Source organism: Schistocerca gregaria, chromosome 2 (assembly GCF_023897955.1).
Source record: "Schistocerca gregaria isolate iqSchGreg1 chromosome 2, iqSchGreg1.2, whole genome shotgun sequence".
Taxonomy (NCBI): Eukaryota; Metazoa; Arthropoda; class Insecta; order Orthoptera; family Acrididae; genus Schistocerca; species Schistocerca gregaria.
The window spans coordinates 373712025-373730191 of record NC_064921.1 but is presented as its reverse complement, the minus strand read 5'-3'; the positions used below and the strand labels follow the sequence as shown (position 1 = coordinate 373730191).

The window sequence follows — 18167 nt, the reverse complement described above, 5'->3', positions numbered from 1 at the left end:
AGAGGCGTGAAGCGATAAGAACTCAGAAATTGCAGCAGGGTGTCATCAGTGGAAAAATCACTAAGGAATTTTTTCATCTGGCATTTGAAAGTGCGGACAAGGCGCTCGACCTCCCCATTCGATTGCGGATGGAAGGGAGGTGCGGTAACATGATGAATCCCTTGTCCAGTACAAAAATCACGGAAGGCCTGCGAAGAGAACTGAGGGCCATTGTCCGTGACGATTGTGGATGGAAGACCTTCTAGCGCAAAGATTTTGGACAAAGCCAGCGTCGTCGCCGCAGTGGTGGGCGACGGACATCTAACAACAAATGGAAACTTCGAGAAGGCGTCAATCAACAGTAGCCAATAAGTACCGAGGAAGGGGCCAGCAAAGTCGGCGTGCACCCGTTCCCATGGCTGAGCTGGATCAGGCCACGGAGAGGGCATTGTACGAGGTGCCGCCAGTTGTTGAGCACACTGGCCACATGCAGCAACCATATGGGCGATGTCCGAATCAATGCCGGGCCAATAAACGTGCCTGCGGGCCAGGGACTTAGTCCGAGAAATACCCCAATGGCCTCCGTGCAACAGTTTGAGAACATCTTTGCGAAGAGAGGCTGGCACCACGACCCGTGGAGATGCGCCATCCGTGGCCAGAAGAACAACACCATCACGAACAGACAGACGAAGGCGCAAGGCATGGTAGTTGCGAAGGGGATCCGATGCCCGGCCTCGGTCCTGTCCGGCCAACCTCGTTGAACAAAACCGATCACCCGACGCAGGACCGGGTCCCGCGCAGTAGCTGACGCGACCTGCGAACCTGTAAGTGGAAAACCCTCGACTGCACGACGTTCTTCCTCATCAATCTGGAAACAGAGGAGTTCATCACAATCGAAAACAGGGTCGGGGCCCATCGGCAATCGCGACAATGCATCCGCGTTTGCGTGCTGGGCCGTGGGGCGATAGTGAATCTCATAATGAAAACGAGACAAGTATAAGGCCCAACGTTGCAGGCGGTGAGCTGCCTTATCCGGAAGTGACGCCGAGGGGCTGAACAGAGAGACCAGCGGTTTGTGGTCGGTGATGAGGTGAAACTTAGAACCATACAAAAAAACGCTGAACTTTTTTAGAGCATAAATGATAGCGAGCACCTCCTTTTCGATTTGAGAGTAACGCCGTTGCGCCTCGTTGAGGGTCTTGGAAGCATAGGCAATGGGTCGTTCCGACCCATCCTCATACCGATGGGCGAGAACAGCCCCTAGGCCATACTGTGACGCGTCAGTCGCCAGAACCAAGTGCTGACCCAGACGGAATGTGGCAAGACAAGGCGCCGACTGCAGATGAGCCTTCAGGCGGACAAAAGCCTGCTCACACCCGTCGGACCAACAGAAGGGGACGTTTTTGCGTAACAGCTGATGCAGAGGATAAGCTACCCCTGCTGCGGATGGAATGAATTTGTGATAATAAGCAATCTTGCCTAGAAACGCCTGAAGTTCTTTGACCGTAGACGGCCGGGGTAGAGCGTTAATGGCCGCAACGTGCTCACGGAGAGGGCGTATGCCCTCACGGGACAAGTGGAAACCAAGATACTCAATGGAGGGTTGGAAGAACTGTGACTTGTCCAGATTGCACCTCAACCCAGCCGAATGCAAAACCCGAAACAGTGAACGTAAATTACGAAGGTGCTCCGCAGTGGAGACTCCCGTGACAACAATGTCATCCAGATAGTTTATGCAGCCGGGAACGGAAGCCGTGAGCTGTTCCAAAAACCGCTGAAAAATGGCCGGTGCGCTAGCGACGCCAAATGGTAATCGCTGGTACTGATACAACCCACAAGGAGCTGTTGATAACGAGAAATTCCTTGGAAGGAGCGTCCAACGGCAACTGATGGTACGCCTCCGATAAGTCAAGTTTGGAAAAGAACTGGCCCCCAGCGAGCTTGGTAAAGAACTCCTCAGGACGAGGAAGAGGATAAGTGTCAATGACGCTCTGAGCGTTGACAGTGGCTTTAAAGTCACCACACTATCGCAGACTCCCGTTTGGTTTAGAAACCACCACGATCGGCGATGCCCATTCGCTGGAGGTAACCGGAAGGAGAATCCCTGAAGCTGTTAACCTGTCTAGCTCAGCCTTGACAGGTGCACGCAACGCCACCGGAATAGGGCGTGCCCGGAAAAACTTAGGGCGAGCCATAGGTTTAAGAGTAATGTGGGCTGCAAAATCCTTGGCACAACCCAGACCAGCAGAGAACACGGACGAAAATTCACAACACAATCCATCCAGCTGTTGATACGGAATGTCCTCAGATATGAGGTGCACATCATCATCAATGGAGAACCCGAACAACTGGAAAGCATCATAACCGAACAGGTTTTCAGTGCCCGCATGATCCACCACATAAAACGTGAGGGGCCGAACAACAGACTTGTAGGCAGTGGAAGCATCAAACTGGCCCATGATAGGAATTTTCTGCTGATTATAAGTCCTCAGAGTCCTGGAGACAAAGGAGGGGAGCCCAACGCCAAATACGTGCGAGAATTAATGAGAGTTACTGCAGAGCCAGTGTCCACTTGCATGCGGATGTCTTTATTCAGAACACGAACAGTAACAAACAACTTATTTGTTTGAGAAAGCACACAGTGAACATCCATGTCCGACGCCTCGTCCTTGTCGACAGGAACTTTATGGGACTGACACACAGAAGCAATGTGGCCTTTTTTCCTACATGAATTACACGTGGCCCAATGTTTTGGACACGCTGCCCTGTCGTGCTGTACGAAACAACGGGGGCAAGAAGGAAGCGCGGAACGAACCGGCTTCTGTGGTTGCTGGTTTCGCTGCGAGCGTTGCGGCCCAACGCGACGTTGTTTACGCGAGTGAACCGCCACCACATCTTCGTTCTCCTGTGCAACAGGCAAATTGTCCTTGTCGAGAGTTGACTGTACAACGCCTACATCACACCACGCGTCTATTTGCGCGCCAGCAGCGTGAGACACTTCAAAGGATTGAGCGATGCTTAGAACTTCCGACAACGACGGGTTTGGCAGTTGTAGGGCACGTTGCCGAACTTCTTTATCAGGAGCAAGCCGTAGAATAGCATCCCTAACCATTGAATCAGCATAAGACTCGTGATGAGTGTCCGTGACAAATTGACATTTCCTACTCAGGCCGTGTAGTTCCGCCGCCCAAGCCCGGTAAGATTGATGGGGCTGTTTACGACACCGGTACAACGCCACGCGGGCGGCAACGACGTGGGTGTTTGTTCGATAATAGGCAGACAATAAGTCACACATTTCTTGGAAGGACAGGGAGGCTGGTTCCCGCAGAGGGGCTAGCTGAGATAGCAGCTGATAGACCCGAGGGGAAATCCAAGATAGAAATAACGACTTACACATAGGAGCATCGACAACGCCGAAAGCCAAGAAGTGTTGCCGCAAACGCTTCTCATAATTCTCCCAGTCTTCAGCGGCCTCGTCGTAAGGAGGGAATGGAGGCGGAGAAGAGGAAGACAGACGATGAGTAAGCGACGTCGACAACGCCTGAATCGCTGCCGTCAGCTGTGTTTGTTGTTCAATGAGCGCTTGCATAAGCTGTTCCATGTCTGCCCCGTCACGAACACGCAAATCCACAACGCGGTGAAAATATCCCATCCTCGTCGCCAAAAAGTGTTATAACCTTTAATCACAATAATTGCGTGGATTTTCACACTCTCTCTTAGAAACAGTAGCTGATCACATGATTACAACTCAGTCTCTCGTATTCGACTGCTGTGCCGTGACATGCGGCCGGTACCGTTCGTAGCTAGGTGGCACTCCCGCGCTCATCCGATTTGCGGAGCGCCTCTATCGCCGTTTGTGCGTACTGTCGTGGCGGCACTGTTAAATGTCGTGGCACTATCACAACAGTAATAAATATGACCAATAACAAAATAAATACCATCAGGCAGTGATACATATAATTTGAATGAATCAAATTTGTTTGACCAATAGTTTCTCTGCCTTCGCACAAGAACAGCTGCATACAAAGAAAAAAAAACATACAAATCCAAAATACATTATATATTATTTTTTATGCTACAAATAAAACGTTTTTCGAAAAGACTACTTCAGCAGCTTAACCCATTACATGCCAAAACTTTATTATCTTTTCAACATTTTTCGACTTTAGTGTGACACCCTGAATAATAAATGAAAGAAAAAGGTGTTTGGAAAAAAGATTCTATATCTTAGTTCAAAAACTATACACTTTTCATTTTTGGTATGGTTGCAAAATTAGCTATCAAACATAAAGTGTTAATGACAATGAAGAGAACTATAAAAACTTCATGAACAAAATAAAAACAGTGTTTGTAATATTATACTGTCTCTCTTCAGTCTGAAATGAAACAAAACACGTGTCATGTACACCAATTTTGCACCTATCACAAATTTTTGTCTTTTTTTTATTTGCAGTATGCACATCTCTTCTGTGGTTTACTAGACACAATAATGTGGTTTCCTGGATCTAGTCATACATCTCTGTTCACCATACATCACAACAGTTTGCTTGCTTGAGATCCTCTATATTTCAGCATTGATCCTGTTTTCTTTGAAATTTACATCTCTATTCTCCTTTGAACATTCAAAAGTGAGAGCTTCTCATTTGGGTTATCAGTTTGATATGCACGCCATGGGTTTACTATGTGGAAATCAGTCCTCTGGATAAATAATGTCCACCACTACTTCTTTTATTTTGTCCTCAGTATTCATCAGGTACATATTTTCACTTTTGCTTGTGTGCCATTAGATGTAGCAATCAACAGTAGAATTTTTCATCTCTTTGAGTAGAAGTACTGAACTAGGATAGTAAATTTGTCTTGTGCTTTGTTTTCTATTTTATCCCTTGACATATAAATTGATTTCATTTTCAAGAGAGGAAGAATATTTTACTATGTTAGGTGAACTATTCATAATTAATTAGCTTCCAGTTTTATGAAATGTAATGTTTCGCCTTTAAACTGCTCCAAAATACTAAAAGAAAATTAACAAGAGAGGTAGTTTTAACATTTTATTGTTATTTAGTTTAAATATATGATCAGATAAATTCCTTGTGTGTCACACGTCTACACATCGCATATATAACAAAATGCTAAACAGAACATACCCTCGGGTATAGGGCTAAGAAAATGCAGAGTACACATGATATTTTTCTTGTATTACAGTTTTGATGACTTACAAGGAGGGCGCCATTGCTGGGTTGTTTATGTTAAGTACAGTTATTTATTTTTCTGGGGATCCTGTTGTTGGACCAAGAACTTTTGGTGAGTTTTCTGGTTTCTTTTTTAAATTTCAAAAAACTTTTTGGCATTTAAAAAGAAAACCTGTAATGGGACACTACTATTGATAGTGGTATGATGTAGTAACTCTCCCATGAGACACAGACTTATAGAAGGCACCTTCAGTGACAGGCAAAAAGGTTTGCATGCTCCAGTGAAGTCTAGGGCGATGCTGACAGTAGGGTAGTATAGCTGCTGGCAGGGTCACACAAAACAGACAGGCCTCAACAGAGCAGTCAGAGGAATTGTGTCTCTCATAATGCATTGGGGGGGGGGGGGGGGGGGGGTGTCTAAGGCAAAGGAAAGCCAACTTTCCGAAGTAGTAAAACCCTGGGAAAATCCTGGTCCTCCAGGTTGGGATTGGGCATGGAGCTAACAACTCCATCTCCTAAAATGGAATTGTTGCAGATAACACACACTAGCACATATAAATTACAGGATAATGACAAGGCAAAGAAAAAGGTTAACAAGAAGGAAAATGGATAATACGATAGTCGTATTGAGGAAAAGGTGGCTTACAGATCAGGAGGAGGACCTCAAAGCAATGGGCATCAGGAATTGGAAAAGGAAGGTGACGAAGAGAGAAAAATGGAGGCAGGTGACAAAGGAGGCTAAGGTTCAGCATTATTTGAACAGCTATAAAAAGGCTAAATGGTCAGTTATAACATATACGATTAATTCAGAAAGCGGTACAGCAAAGGCAAACCTAAATGTGAAAGTGGAATACATTTAACTGTTAACACAAGAATGGTTGTGTCTAGGCATTCTCAGGAAGTGTGCTACTTGCAAAAAGTCAAACGAAATAAAATAATCAGAGCTCTTATCATTTCAAAGCAAATTTTTTCCAACTACAATCTTGAGGAACTGTACTATTCATAAAGCAATAAAGACACATTTTTGTACTGGGCAATGTAGTCAAATTTAGGTTACAACGAAGCATGTTCTCTCTGTTTACCTGATGTGTGTGTGGTTTTTTTTTTTTTTTTAAGCCATTTGCTTTAAACACCCTTCACTTCCTATTAAATTCATTCTTATGTGACTTAGCTTGTTGTGTATGTTTCTTTTCCTGAAGGTGTATTTTCTTCTTTCCTCAATCTGTTGATATATTTCTCCTGTTATCCAAGATTTCTTTGTAGTTACTTATCTTGTACCTACATTTGTTTGTCTGTAATGCTTCTACAACTGCCCTTTTTAATACTTTCTATCACTGTTCAAATTAACTATTGCTTTGTGTCCATTACCACAGTATCTGTGGCACTGTAAAACTTACAATATACAACTATTACATGTACTAAGGAGCCAAAACATGACGACCACCTGCTTAATAGCTTGTTTGTCTGTCTTTGGAACAAAATACACACCTGATTCTGCAAACCAGGGATCCGACAGTTTGTTGGTAGGTTAGTGCAGGTATGTGGCATTAGATGTCTAAGCACAGGTCATGCAATCCACATAAATAGCAGGCCACTGATTAGCACACCTGGTGATGGCGTCCCACAGTGACTCAATACGATTTACATCAGGTGAATTTTTATGCCAAGACCTCAATGTGTGTTCACTATAATGCTTCTCAAACCACTGTAGGATGGTTCTGTCTCCAAGACATGGACAATTATACTGCTGAAGAATGATATCACCATTGGGGAATGCATCAAGCATAAAGGGATGCAGTTGGTTCACAGTTTCAGCGTGTCTTCGATTACTATCACAGGTCTCATGCAAGTGCAGAAGAATGTCTCCCATAACATAAAACCATTCCCAGCAGCCTGCGTCCGTGGCGTGCTCCACGTTTCAAGCTGCCACACACCTTGATTGGTTGGTTTGTGGGATTGAAGGGACCAGACTGCTACGGACATCAGTCCCTTTTCCCAAAACTTCAAACACCCACACAGAATAAAAACGAACAATGGATATGACAACAGATGACACAGGACAAGAAAGACGCAGACAGAGACCAGACAAAAGAAATTAAAATAACACAGAGTGTGACAGTGGTTGGCCGACTATAGAGACAAAAAAGAAAAAGGCAACCACCTAGAAACACACTTTAAAAAAAAAAAAAGTCTAAAATCGTAGGCCAAAGGACAGACTCAAAACAAAAAAATGACAAACACTCAGATTAAGTGATAAAAAAACCCTGCCCGAATAAAACACAAAAGTAAGCCTGCCAGGGCAGTGTCATCTGTTAAAAGGGCAGGGAGTGTACCAGGCAGCGCAAATGTCTGCCTGACCACAGCTAAAAGGGGACACTCCAACAAAATGTGGACCACTGTCAAAACAGATCCGCAGCAACTCAGAGGTGGGTTCTCACAGCGCAGTAAGTGGCCGTGCGTCATCTGTGTGTGCCCAATGCGCAGCCGGCAGACGACAACAGACTCCTTGCAAGAGATCTGCAAGGAGAACCGCCACGCACCGGTAGCCTCCTTGATGACCCAAAGTTTGTTTGGTGAAGGCAGGGTGCGCCACTTTTCACCCCAGGTGCGAAGCACATTTTGCCGCAAAACGGCCCTGAGGTCACTCTCCAAAAGCCCAATTGATAAGGCTGGTGCACTGACAGCCTGTTTGGCTAGCATGTCAATGCATTCATTGCCCAGGATGCCGACACGACCAGCGGTCCACACAAAGACCCCAGAGCGGCCGCAACGGGCATGAGTATGGAGGGACTCCTGGACAGCCATCACCAGACGAGAGCAAAGGAAACACTGGTCGATAGCTCGTAAACCGCTCAGGGAGTCACTACAGATAACGAAGGATTCACCTGAGCAGGAGCAGATATACTCTAGGGCACAAGAGATGGCGACCAGCTCAGCAGTGAAAACACTGTAGCCAGACGGCAATGAGTGTTGTTCGTAATGGCCCCTAGAGCGAGAGCTTAACCGGCACGACCAGCAACCATCGAACCGTCAGTGTAGACAACATCAGAGCCCTGATACGTGGCAAGGATGGAAACAAAGTGGGGGCAGAAGGCCTCAGGAGGGACCGAGTTCTTCGGGCCCTGTGCCAATTTGAGCCAAAGGCATGGGCGGGGCACACACCACGGGGGTGTACACAGAGGGGCGCAGAAAAGAGGTGGAAGAGAGAAAACCCCAAGCCCGGAGAAAAGCTCTCTGACACGAACTGCAATCATACAACCCAACCAGGACCGACGTTATGGGAGATGGACGACAGACTGAGGGAACAGGAGATGATAGTTGGGATGCTCAGGCAAGCTACAAACGTGTGTAGCATAAGTGGCCAGTAAACGTTGGCGCCATAACTGCAGTGGAGGGACACCTGCCTCCACAAGTATGCTGCTTACAGGGCTGGTCCGGAAAGCTCCAGTGGCAAGTCTCATCCCGCTGTGAAGGATGGGGTCCAGCACCTGCAACGCAGAAGGGGATGCTGAACCATAAGCCAGGCTCCGATAATCCAGACGGGACTGAATTAATGCCTGGTAGAGCAGTAAGAGGGTAGACTGGTTGGCTCCCCAGCTGGTGTGGCTCAAGCAACGCAGAGCATTAAGATGTCGCCAACACATCTGTTTAAGCTGCCAAATGTGAGGGAGCCAAGTCAATCAGGCATCAAAAACCACACCCAAAAACCAATGGGTCTCCACCACAGCAAGAGGTTCACTGTCAAGATAAAGCCTTGGCTCAGGGTGAACAGTGCATCGCCGGCAGAAATGGATAACGCAGGTCTTGGCAGCCAAAAACTGGAAGCCATGCACTACAGCCCAAGACTGCACCTTGCAGATAGCGCCCTGCAGCTGACATTCAGCAGCTGCAATGCCAGTGGAGATAGTAGAGGCAGAAGTCGTCAGCATACAAGGACACTGAGACAGACATTCCCACCGCCGCAGCAAGCCCATTAATTGCAATTAAAACTGACACTTAAAACTGAGCCCTGCGGTACCCCATTCTCCTGAACTCGGGGGGAACTATAGGAGGTCGCAACTTGCACGCGGAAGGTACGATGCGAAGGAAAATTTCTGTATGAAAATCGGCAGCGGACCCCGAAGACCCCAACCATGAAGCGTAGAGAGGATGTGATGTTGCCATTTCGTATCGTATGCCTTCTGCACGTCAAAAAAGACAGCAACAAGGTGCTGACGGCAGGCAAAGGCTGTACGGATGTCAGACTCCAGGCTCACCAGATTATCGGCGGCAGAGCGGCCCTTACGGAACCCACCCTGAGACGGAACCGGAAGGCCCTGAGGCTCGAGTACCCAACTCAGCCACTGGCTCACCATGCATTCGATCAACTTGCAAAGAACGTTGGTGAGGCTAATGGAGCGGCAGCTGTCCACCTCCAGTGGATTCTTGCGAGGTTTCAAAACTGGGATTACGATGCTTTCCTGCCATTGCGATGGGAACTCACCCTCAACCCAGATACGGTTTAAAAGTGTAGGAGGCATTGCTGGCAGTCCGCCGAGACTTGTTTGAGCATCTGACAGTGGATGCGATCTGGCCCAGGAGCCGTATCAGGGCAAGCGGCTAGGGCACTTTGGAATTCAAACTCACTGAATGGAACATTGTAGGATTCAGGTTGGCGTGTGTGAAAGGAAAGGCTCTGACGTTCCAACCGCTCTTTCATGGAGCGGAAGGCCAGTGGGTAATTTGCAGAAGCGGAACTCAGAGCAAAATGCTCTGCCAAGCAGTTTGCAATTATGGCAGAGTCAGTACAAACTGCTCCATTCAGTGAGAGCGCAGGGACGCTGACAGGGGTCCTATAACCATGGAGGCACCTAATCTTGGCCCAAATCTGCGATGGAGAGATATGGAAGACAATGGTTGAGACATACCTTTCCCAGCACTCCTGCCTGTGTTGGCGAACGATACAGCGGGCCCGCGCCCGAAGCCATTTAAAGGCGATGAGGTGTTCTAATGAGGGATGTCGCTTGTGACACTGGAGCACCCGCCGGCGATCTTTAATCGCCTCAGTGATCTCAGGCGACCACCAAGGCACAGTCCTCCGCCGAGGAGACCCAGAAGAATGGGAAACGGCAGGTTCTGCGGCAGTAACGATGCTGGTGGTGACTGAGTCAAGCACCGCATCAATGGCTTCATTGGAAAGAGGCTCAATAGTGACAATGGAGGAGAACAAGTCCCAGTCAGCTTTATTCATAGCCCATCTGCAGGGGCGCCCAGAAGAGTGACGCTGTGGCAGTGAAAGAAAGATCGGAAAGTGGTCACTACCACACAAGTCGTCATGCACACTCCATTGGACAGACAGTAAGAGACCAGGGCTGCAGATCGAAAAGTCGATAGCTGAGTACATGCCATGGGCCACACTGAAATGTGTGAAGGCTCTATCATTTAAAACGGAAAAGTTGAGCTGCGCCAATACACGCTCAACGGTGCTGCCTCTGTCCGTTGTCACTGATCCACCACACAGAGGGTTATGGGCTTTCAAGTTGCCCAGTAACAGAAAAGGTGGTGGCAATTGGGCTATCAGCGCAGCCAGGACATGCTGCGGGACATCACCATCCGGTGGAAGATAAAGACTGCAGACAGTAACAGCCTGAGGCGTCAACACCCGAACAGGAACAGACTCTAAAGGTGTTTGTAGAGGGACAGACTCGCTGTGAAGAGAGAGGAGGACGTAAATGCAGACGCCACCATATACCCTCTCAAAAGCTGCCCGGTTCTTATAATAAGCCCGATAGCCACAGAGGGCGGGGGTCGCATCGCTGGAAACCAAGTTTTTTGAAGAGCAATGCAGAAGAAAGGGCGAAGGCTGAGAAGTTGTCGGAGCTCAGCAAGATGGTGGAAGAAACCGCTGCAGTTCCACTGGAGGATGACACTGTTCATGGCTGAGAAAGGCATGAAGGGACTGAGGAGGCAAATTATGTTGCTGGGTCACCTGCTGCCACTGATTTAGAGTGCCAACAGGAGCGACATCCATCATGTCTAAGTGACCGGCGAGATCAAAGTCCTCGGCGGACGCAAGAATCTCCATCTCATCCTCAGACGTAAAGCTTGTAGGTAGCAGTGAAGTAGGTGCCACCGCAGGTGCCTTGCTCTTAGGCAGGGGCGGGCAAACGTTCCATGCGGCTCATGAGCGCACAGTGCTGCATGTGTGCTGCCCGCATGCAATCGTCGACTGGGGCAGTAGTGACAGCCGGCAGGTTGCGGCACTGTAATGCCGGGCTAAGCTGCAACGTTGATACGTAGCGACCACTACATAGTGAACGTTGTATTTCAAGAACCGGAAAATACAGAGTGAAACAAGGAAAGGGAGAAGTGGAGATTTGCTATCTTTTAAAAAGTACTGGGAGAATCATTTCTTCTTTGTGCAAAAACGTGAAAATTCGAAATGTTTAATATGTGGCAGTATTCTTGCTGGTCAGCGCTGGGTATTGAAGGCCATTATAACAATTTTCACAAGGACGAGTACAGTTTATTGTCGGATTCTGAGCGGATGGGGAAATTGACTGAGCTTAAGAAGAGTGATCTGATGATACTAGATGAATCTGTTGTAGTTGTTGTGGTCACGAGAGATCTGCGACCTCATTTCATCACGTCTCTCATCTAACTGATTTAACATTTTATGGAGCACTGTTTTCAGTTTTTCAGGATGACAACAATAGTAGCCCAGTTGTACGTACAAGTTATAAGATTGTGCTTATTATAGCGAGAGCTGGAAAACCATTTGCTGAATTAGTAAGTGTCGGTTAAGAGCAAACATCAGTGATGAAAATTTAAGTAACTGTTTGCGTTTGTCTGTATGTAGAACTTTTGTTCCACTCCACCTGTGATAAATAAATAAAACGTATCGTAGGTAATAGGTATTCTTTCAAAACATGACATCTTCCAAGCACTCCTACTAATCTTATTCCTTCAGTCAATAAAGCAAGCTAGGAAACAAAATGCATTGCACAGGAAGGAGCGGACAAAAGGTATGGTGGGGAGGGGAGATAAGCGGGTGGCCAGCTTGCCCCTGTGTGCACGCAGAACACCTGTGCAAGTGCACTGCACACGTGCAGGATTCCTGCCCCGCCCCTGGTCTTAGGGGTCTTCAATTCCGCTTTCTCGCACTGTTCCTTTGGTTGCCCTTGCTGGGAGGGCTTTTTTGAGTCAGTCTCCTGGACCAAAGATGATCGCAAAGCTCGACGACCAGCGACCTGTGGCTTCTGCAGCCACTGGTGGGTGTCTACTGTGCCGCTGGTAGGAATCTGGTAAGGGAGTGACCCAAGGGATCCCTTCCTAGCGAGAGAAGCCGAAGAAGACTTATGCTTCTCAGACTTAGAAGTGGGGACTGGTGTCCTCAGGGGGTGCTGCTCCTGAGATAGGTGGTGTGGAAGCAACAGAGAGAGAAGTGGTCCGCACCATCAAGGTGGCAGGTGTGGTCTTCTGGCTGTGAGAGCTGACTGTATGTGGTACAGCTATGGGAACTGTAGCAGAAGTGACAGTGGTGGCATAAGATGACGTCATGAGTACTGGATAAAGTCATTCAAATTTCCGCTTAGCCTCAGTGTAGGTCAGTCGGTCCAGGGTATTTTATTTCATTATTTTCCGTTCCTTCTGTAGAATCTTACAGGCCGGCAAGCAAGGGGGATGGTGCTCTCCGCAGTTGACACAGATGGGAGGCGGGGCACATGGAGTATCAGGATGGGATGGACAACCATAATCGCGACATATGAGGCTGGAAGCACAGTGGGAAGACATAAGGCCGAACTTCCAACACTTGAAGCACCGCATCGGGGGAGGTATATATCACCTGACATCACAGCGGTAGACCATCACCTTGACCTTCTCAGGTAATGTGTCACACTCTAAGGCCAAGATGAAGGCACCGGTGGCAACTTTATGATCCCTCGGACCCCGGTGGACGCGCCAGACAAAATGGACACCTCGTCGCTCTAAGTTGTCGTGCAGATCGTCATCGGACTGTAAAAGAAGATCCCTGTGGAAAATAATGCCCTGGACCATATTTAAGCTTTTATGGGGGGTGATAGTAACAGAAACATCCCCCAGCTTCTTACAAGCCAGCAAGGCTCGTGACTTGGCAGAGGATGCTGTTTTTATCAAGACTGACCCTGACAGCATTTTGGACAAGCCCTCCACCTCCTTGAACTTGTCCTCTAAATGCTCTACAAAGAACTGAGGCTTCACGGACACAAAAGATTCCCTGTCAGTTCTGGTACCGGGGCGAATACGTTTTGCTGTGATTAATAGCCTTTTGTTCCCCCCATGGTGTGACCAGGGAGGGGAACGATTTGAGGTCATACACATTAGCTTTAAAGTGAGCCCTCAAACGCTCAGAGACTGCTGGTGGCTGGCCACCAGCATGAGATAATGTGCCACGCTTCATTGCATGTCATCCACCATGATGCCACCTACTCCAACCAAGGGCCCTCCCCACGAGCGCCATCCAGCCACAGCAAGGGCCAAATGGCAGGATGGCCATTTCCGGGTGTCCTGATGCCCCAGGGAGATGGGCATCTACTCCTTGGCACACGTGGGGAGTTAACGACGCAGGCAACAGTAGAGCGATCCATGTGTTGTCAGGGAGCTACAACCAACAGGGTACATGGTGGCGCCACAACAACGGACTGATTACCATGCCTCCGCAAAAAGCAACACTGCACAGTGCATAGTGGAAATTGCACCCAGAAACGTATCCTTGCCCAAGAGATGGAGAACGAGCGGGACAGCAATGCGACAATGATAAAGCCGGCTAGAGGTCTCAATGCACGATGGACAAAATGCACCATGTAAGGCGCCCTTCCCCAATTGGCTCGCTCTGCGGAAGAATTTGGAAAGATGGAGGTCAAACCCGAGAGGGGACCATCATATATAGGCCAAAACATTTGAGACTCCTTTTAGTCACCTCTTACAACAGGCATGAATACCGCGGGCCTATTCTAACCTCCTAACCTGCAGGGGGTCCACTCACCTTGGTGATGACATATGTGGAGATGACCAGCAACCTAGTGCAGCAAAAATGTAATTCACCCAAAGTTCTGACATGTTTCTACTGATCGACGGCTGAATCCCAATGGTCCTGTACCCACTGCAATCGTAACTGATGATGTTGGTCAGCATGTGAACACGTAGAAGTATTATGTAGTGGAGCTCCATGTTAAACAATGTGAGACACTGGCATTTATACCTGAACTATTGTTATTTACAATGGATTGTTGTTGGTTCTGATGAGATTAATCCTATCACTAAACTGTCCACAGTAATCCACTCTGTCTTAGCTTCACATTCATAACGAATCATTTTATGCTGCTGCTGCTGCTGCTGCTGCTATCGACCTATATTTATATGACCAAAAATCCTGATCATCTTACCATTTCTCTTCACTGATTTCTACAGTATCTAGACTGCCTCTGCACTTCCTTTCCAAGTTCTCTACCACATAGACTTCTGACATTCCACACCCCCCAACAATGTTACAGTGGCACAAATTTTTCCATCTTTTCCTCATGGTCATAACCTCCTTGGTAGCCCTCCTGGATAACTGAAGAACCACTAATGCAAAATCTTTTGCCAATGGACAGATCATCATGATACCTTCCCAATTAAAGCTATGCTATGCTATGCTATGTATGCTATACAATATCATACCATACCACAGCAGTGAATTGTTAAACAAACTCCTTCCATTGTTTAAATTCTGCCTTTTTTTAATTCTTTAATACTTACATTTTTTGAATGAATGAAACTGGACTTGTGTGTAATAAGGTTAATTCTTTCTACCCTAGTGTCCAGTTTTACTGTGCATCTTACTAGTCTGTGACCATTAGAAATCCTGTTCCGATTTAAAGCTGAAATATCTTGCATAAATTGTTTATTATTTGGCAGCAAGTACCTAGTCTCATTTTTAATTCAGCTTGCTTCTTTCCATGTCTATTTCCAGCCTACATTTTCCCTGAAAAAAATCATTTACTATGTATGTTCAGTTTTTCCTCATAAAATTCCAGTATCATATGTCCCTTCTTGTTCCTCATATCAAAACAGATGTTATCTAACAAACAGTAATTTTGTAGCTTTGTTTCCAACTTTTGCATTTAAGTCATCCATTAATCTTGTTTACAATGTCTTGCAATTCCTCATAAATTCCCGAGTGCCGGAGACAGTGGTTATGTATGAGACAGTTGTAAGCCAAAAGCTTAAATGTACAGCAGTCTTTTCTTTGATACAAGGTCTTCTGTATATGGCGACTGGCAATCTACCCTTTCATAATACTGTTACTCAATCCTGGATTTTCCACTGTTCATCTGAATCTTTGGTAGTTATAATCACTGTCACACAATAGTAGTCTTGTCTTGCAACAGTTATGTACGCCATTGTCAGCTTAGACACAACTACTCTTGATACTGTTAACAAACAAGCTGTCTTCAATTAATTCATTCTACGAAACTGCACTTCAATCTATAGCGCTCATGAGTACTATCTTATCACAGTTTTCTCCAAGTGATAAACTGCAACAAGCAATTAATTCATTGCCTGAAAGAAAAAGTGAAACAACCAGAAGATATGGTCAGATGTCATATAACTTTGTGCACATACACATCACCAACAGAAATTTAAACAATTAAAAGTTGCAATTCTCTGTGACAGGTAGAATAATCACCAGATTGCAATACTGCTGTTCATGTTTAGTGTTGTTACTAAGCCTGGTAGGCTATATGTAATTGGCATGAACAGAGTGAGATGTTAAGTGAACATTGTGACTGACATGGAGATGCCACTTCTAAGAAGCAGCATTATCAGTAGTTCCTTTGACCAGCTGGTCAAATCTACAATATCCAGATTTGTGGGCCATTTGGAGGTGACAATGATGATGGACTGCATGGGACGTAAGAGCATGCAGATTCTGGTCAACCACGTCTGACCACCATAATGAAGCATTGCTGCACTGTGCACCAAGCATGTAGTGCATAATGCTGCACCCTTGGTCTGAGACTAGCAGTAGTTTGGTCAAACTAGGGAATTACTGTCCAATGTATAAGCTGCAGTTAGCACCACCAAACTGCTGCTTTAAGAGTATTGCCATGACAGAAGCATGGGCTGCCAATGAATGGAGTCACATTGCATTCAGTGATGAATCGCGCTTCTATACTACCACGGATGATCATCGTGAGTGATAACTGGGTAAGTAGTCTCATTCTTCAAGTAGTCTCATTCTTCCAATGTTCTGAAGAGGCACAGCAATGTTACTCCAGGTGACATCGCGTAAGGAGGAATTGGGCAGGAATTTATGTCGTAGCTCTTAGTGATTGAGGGAACTGACAGTACAACAATACATCGAGGAAATCCTGAATCTTCATTTGTTACCTCTCATGTAAAAGTACCTTTGTGCTATTTTTTCCACATTGCATATTTCTCTACAAACTGTCCGTGTGACATTAAGGTACACCCTTGGACAGCAGTATCCTCGGATCTGACACCACAGCACATGGGACCAGCTCAGACATCAACTTCACTCCAGTACCAGTATGTAGGACATGAAGGACCCGTTACATCAGTTGTGGGTGAACATGCCTCAGGAGATGATCAAATGGCTTTATGACATCATTTCCAAGCCAGATGGGTTGCAGTGTCACACTGATAAGTGGGCTCATATTGTCATGTTCTTTATAAATCTGACTCCATGTTGTAATCCCTGCAATAACATCACATACCCTCTCAAGCCATGAAGTTTTATTTCATTTCCTCCTTCCCTTCCAGGTGCTTCACTTGTCAGGCAGTATAAATTACGATGTATAAATACAAGTATGAAAATGAGTGACAATTACCTTTCAATCTCAGGCCCAGTTTTTCTAACGACTGCTCAACTCTTTGGCTTTCATTCTTCCTCATAAACCCATTGTCAATGTGAACAGCAATGACTTGATCTTCGTGCAATGCTTTATGAAGCAGAGCAGCACATACTGTAGAGTCCACACCACCACTGACTAACAACTGTAAAAGGATGTGCATCAATTACATACTGTAGAGTCCACACCACCACTGACTAACAACTGTAAAAGGATGTGCATCAATTACTAATACTAAATAATTTCTCTCTCTCTCTCTCTCTCTCACACACACACACACACACACACACACACACACACACACACACACACACTTACCAGTACTTTGTTGTTTCCCACAGTTTCTTTTATGTACTTAATGCATTCTATTTCTCTTCCTTGTAGAGTGTAGTTGCCAGTACAACCCGTAATATCAAACAGAAAATTTTTCAACATTACATTTCCATTTGGTGTGAGATCTACCTATAATAATGATAATTGTAATCAACAACATGAGAAGTAGTATCAATTTCTATCATGCTAACTAAAAATATGTACATTCAAACAATTCAAACAATTTGAGGTGCATAAGTAGGAAAATGAGTCACAAGAAGTAAAAAGAGTGATAGGGGAGAGAGAGTGATAGGGGAGAGAGAGTGATAGGGGAGAGAGAGTGATAGGGGAGAGAGAGTGATAGGGGAGAGAGAGTGATAGGGGAGAGAGAGTGATAGGGGAGAGAGAGTGATAGGGGAGAGAGAGTGATAGGGGAGAGAGAGTGATAGGGGAGAGAGAGTGATAGGGGAGAGAGAGTGATAGGGGAGAGAGAGTGATAGGGGAGAGAGAGTGATAGGGGAGAGAGAGTGATAGGGGAGAGAGAGTGATAGGGGAGAGAGAGTGATAGGGGAGAGAGAGTGATAGGGGAGAGAGAGTGATAGGGGAGAGAGAGTGATAGGGGAGAGAGAGTGATAGGGGAGAGAGAGTGATAGGGGAGAGAGAGTGATAGGGGAGAGAGAGTGATAGGGGAGAGAGAGTGATAGGGGAGAGAGAGTGATAGGGGAGAGAGAGTGATAGGGGAGAGAGAGTGATAGGGGAGAGAGAGTGATAGGGGAGAGAGAGTGATAGGGGAGAGAGAGTGATAGGGGAG

General features: G+C 46.4%; 1 protein-coding gene across 5 annotated transcripts in view; it reads right to left on the bottom strand.

Moving 5' to 3' along the window:
• Positions 1 to 18167, bottom strand: part of LOC126319908 (GMP synthase [glutamine-hydrolyzing]) — a 134260-nt gene that overhangs the window by 71441 nt on the left and 44652 nt on the right. For all 5 annotated transcript variants that reach the window (XM_049993637.1, XM_049993629.1, XM_049993646.1 and 2 more), the window contains 2 exons: positions 17363 to 17506; positions 17024 to 17189 (listed from right to left, as the gene is read on the bottom strand). In XM_049993637.1, the coding sequence (XP_049849594.1) occupies positions 17024 to 17189; positions 17363 to 17506 (310 nt within the window). The remainder of the gene's footprint in view (positions 1 to 17023; positions 17190 to 17362; positions 17507 to 18167) is intronic.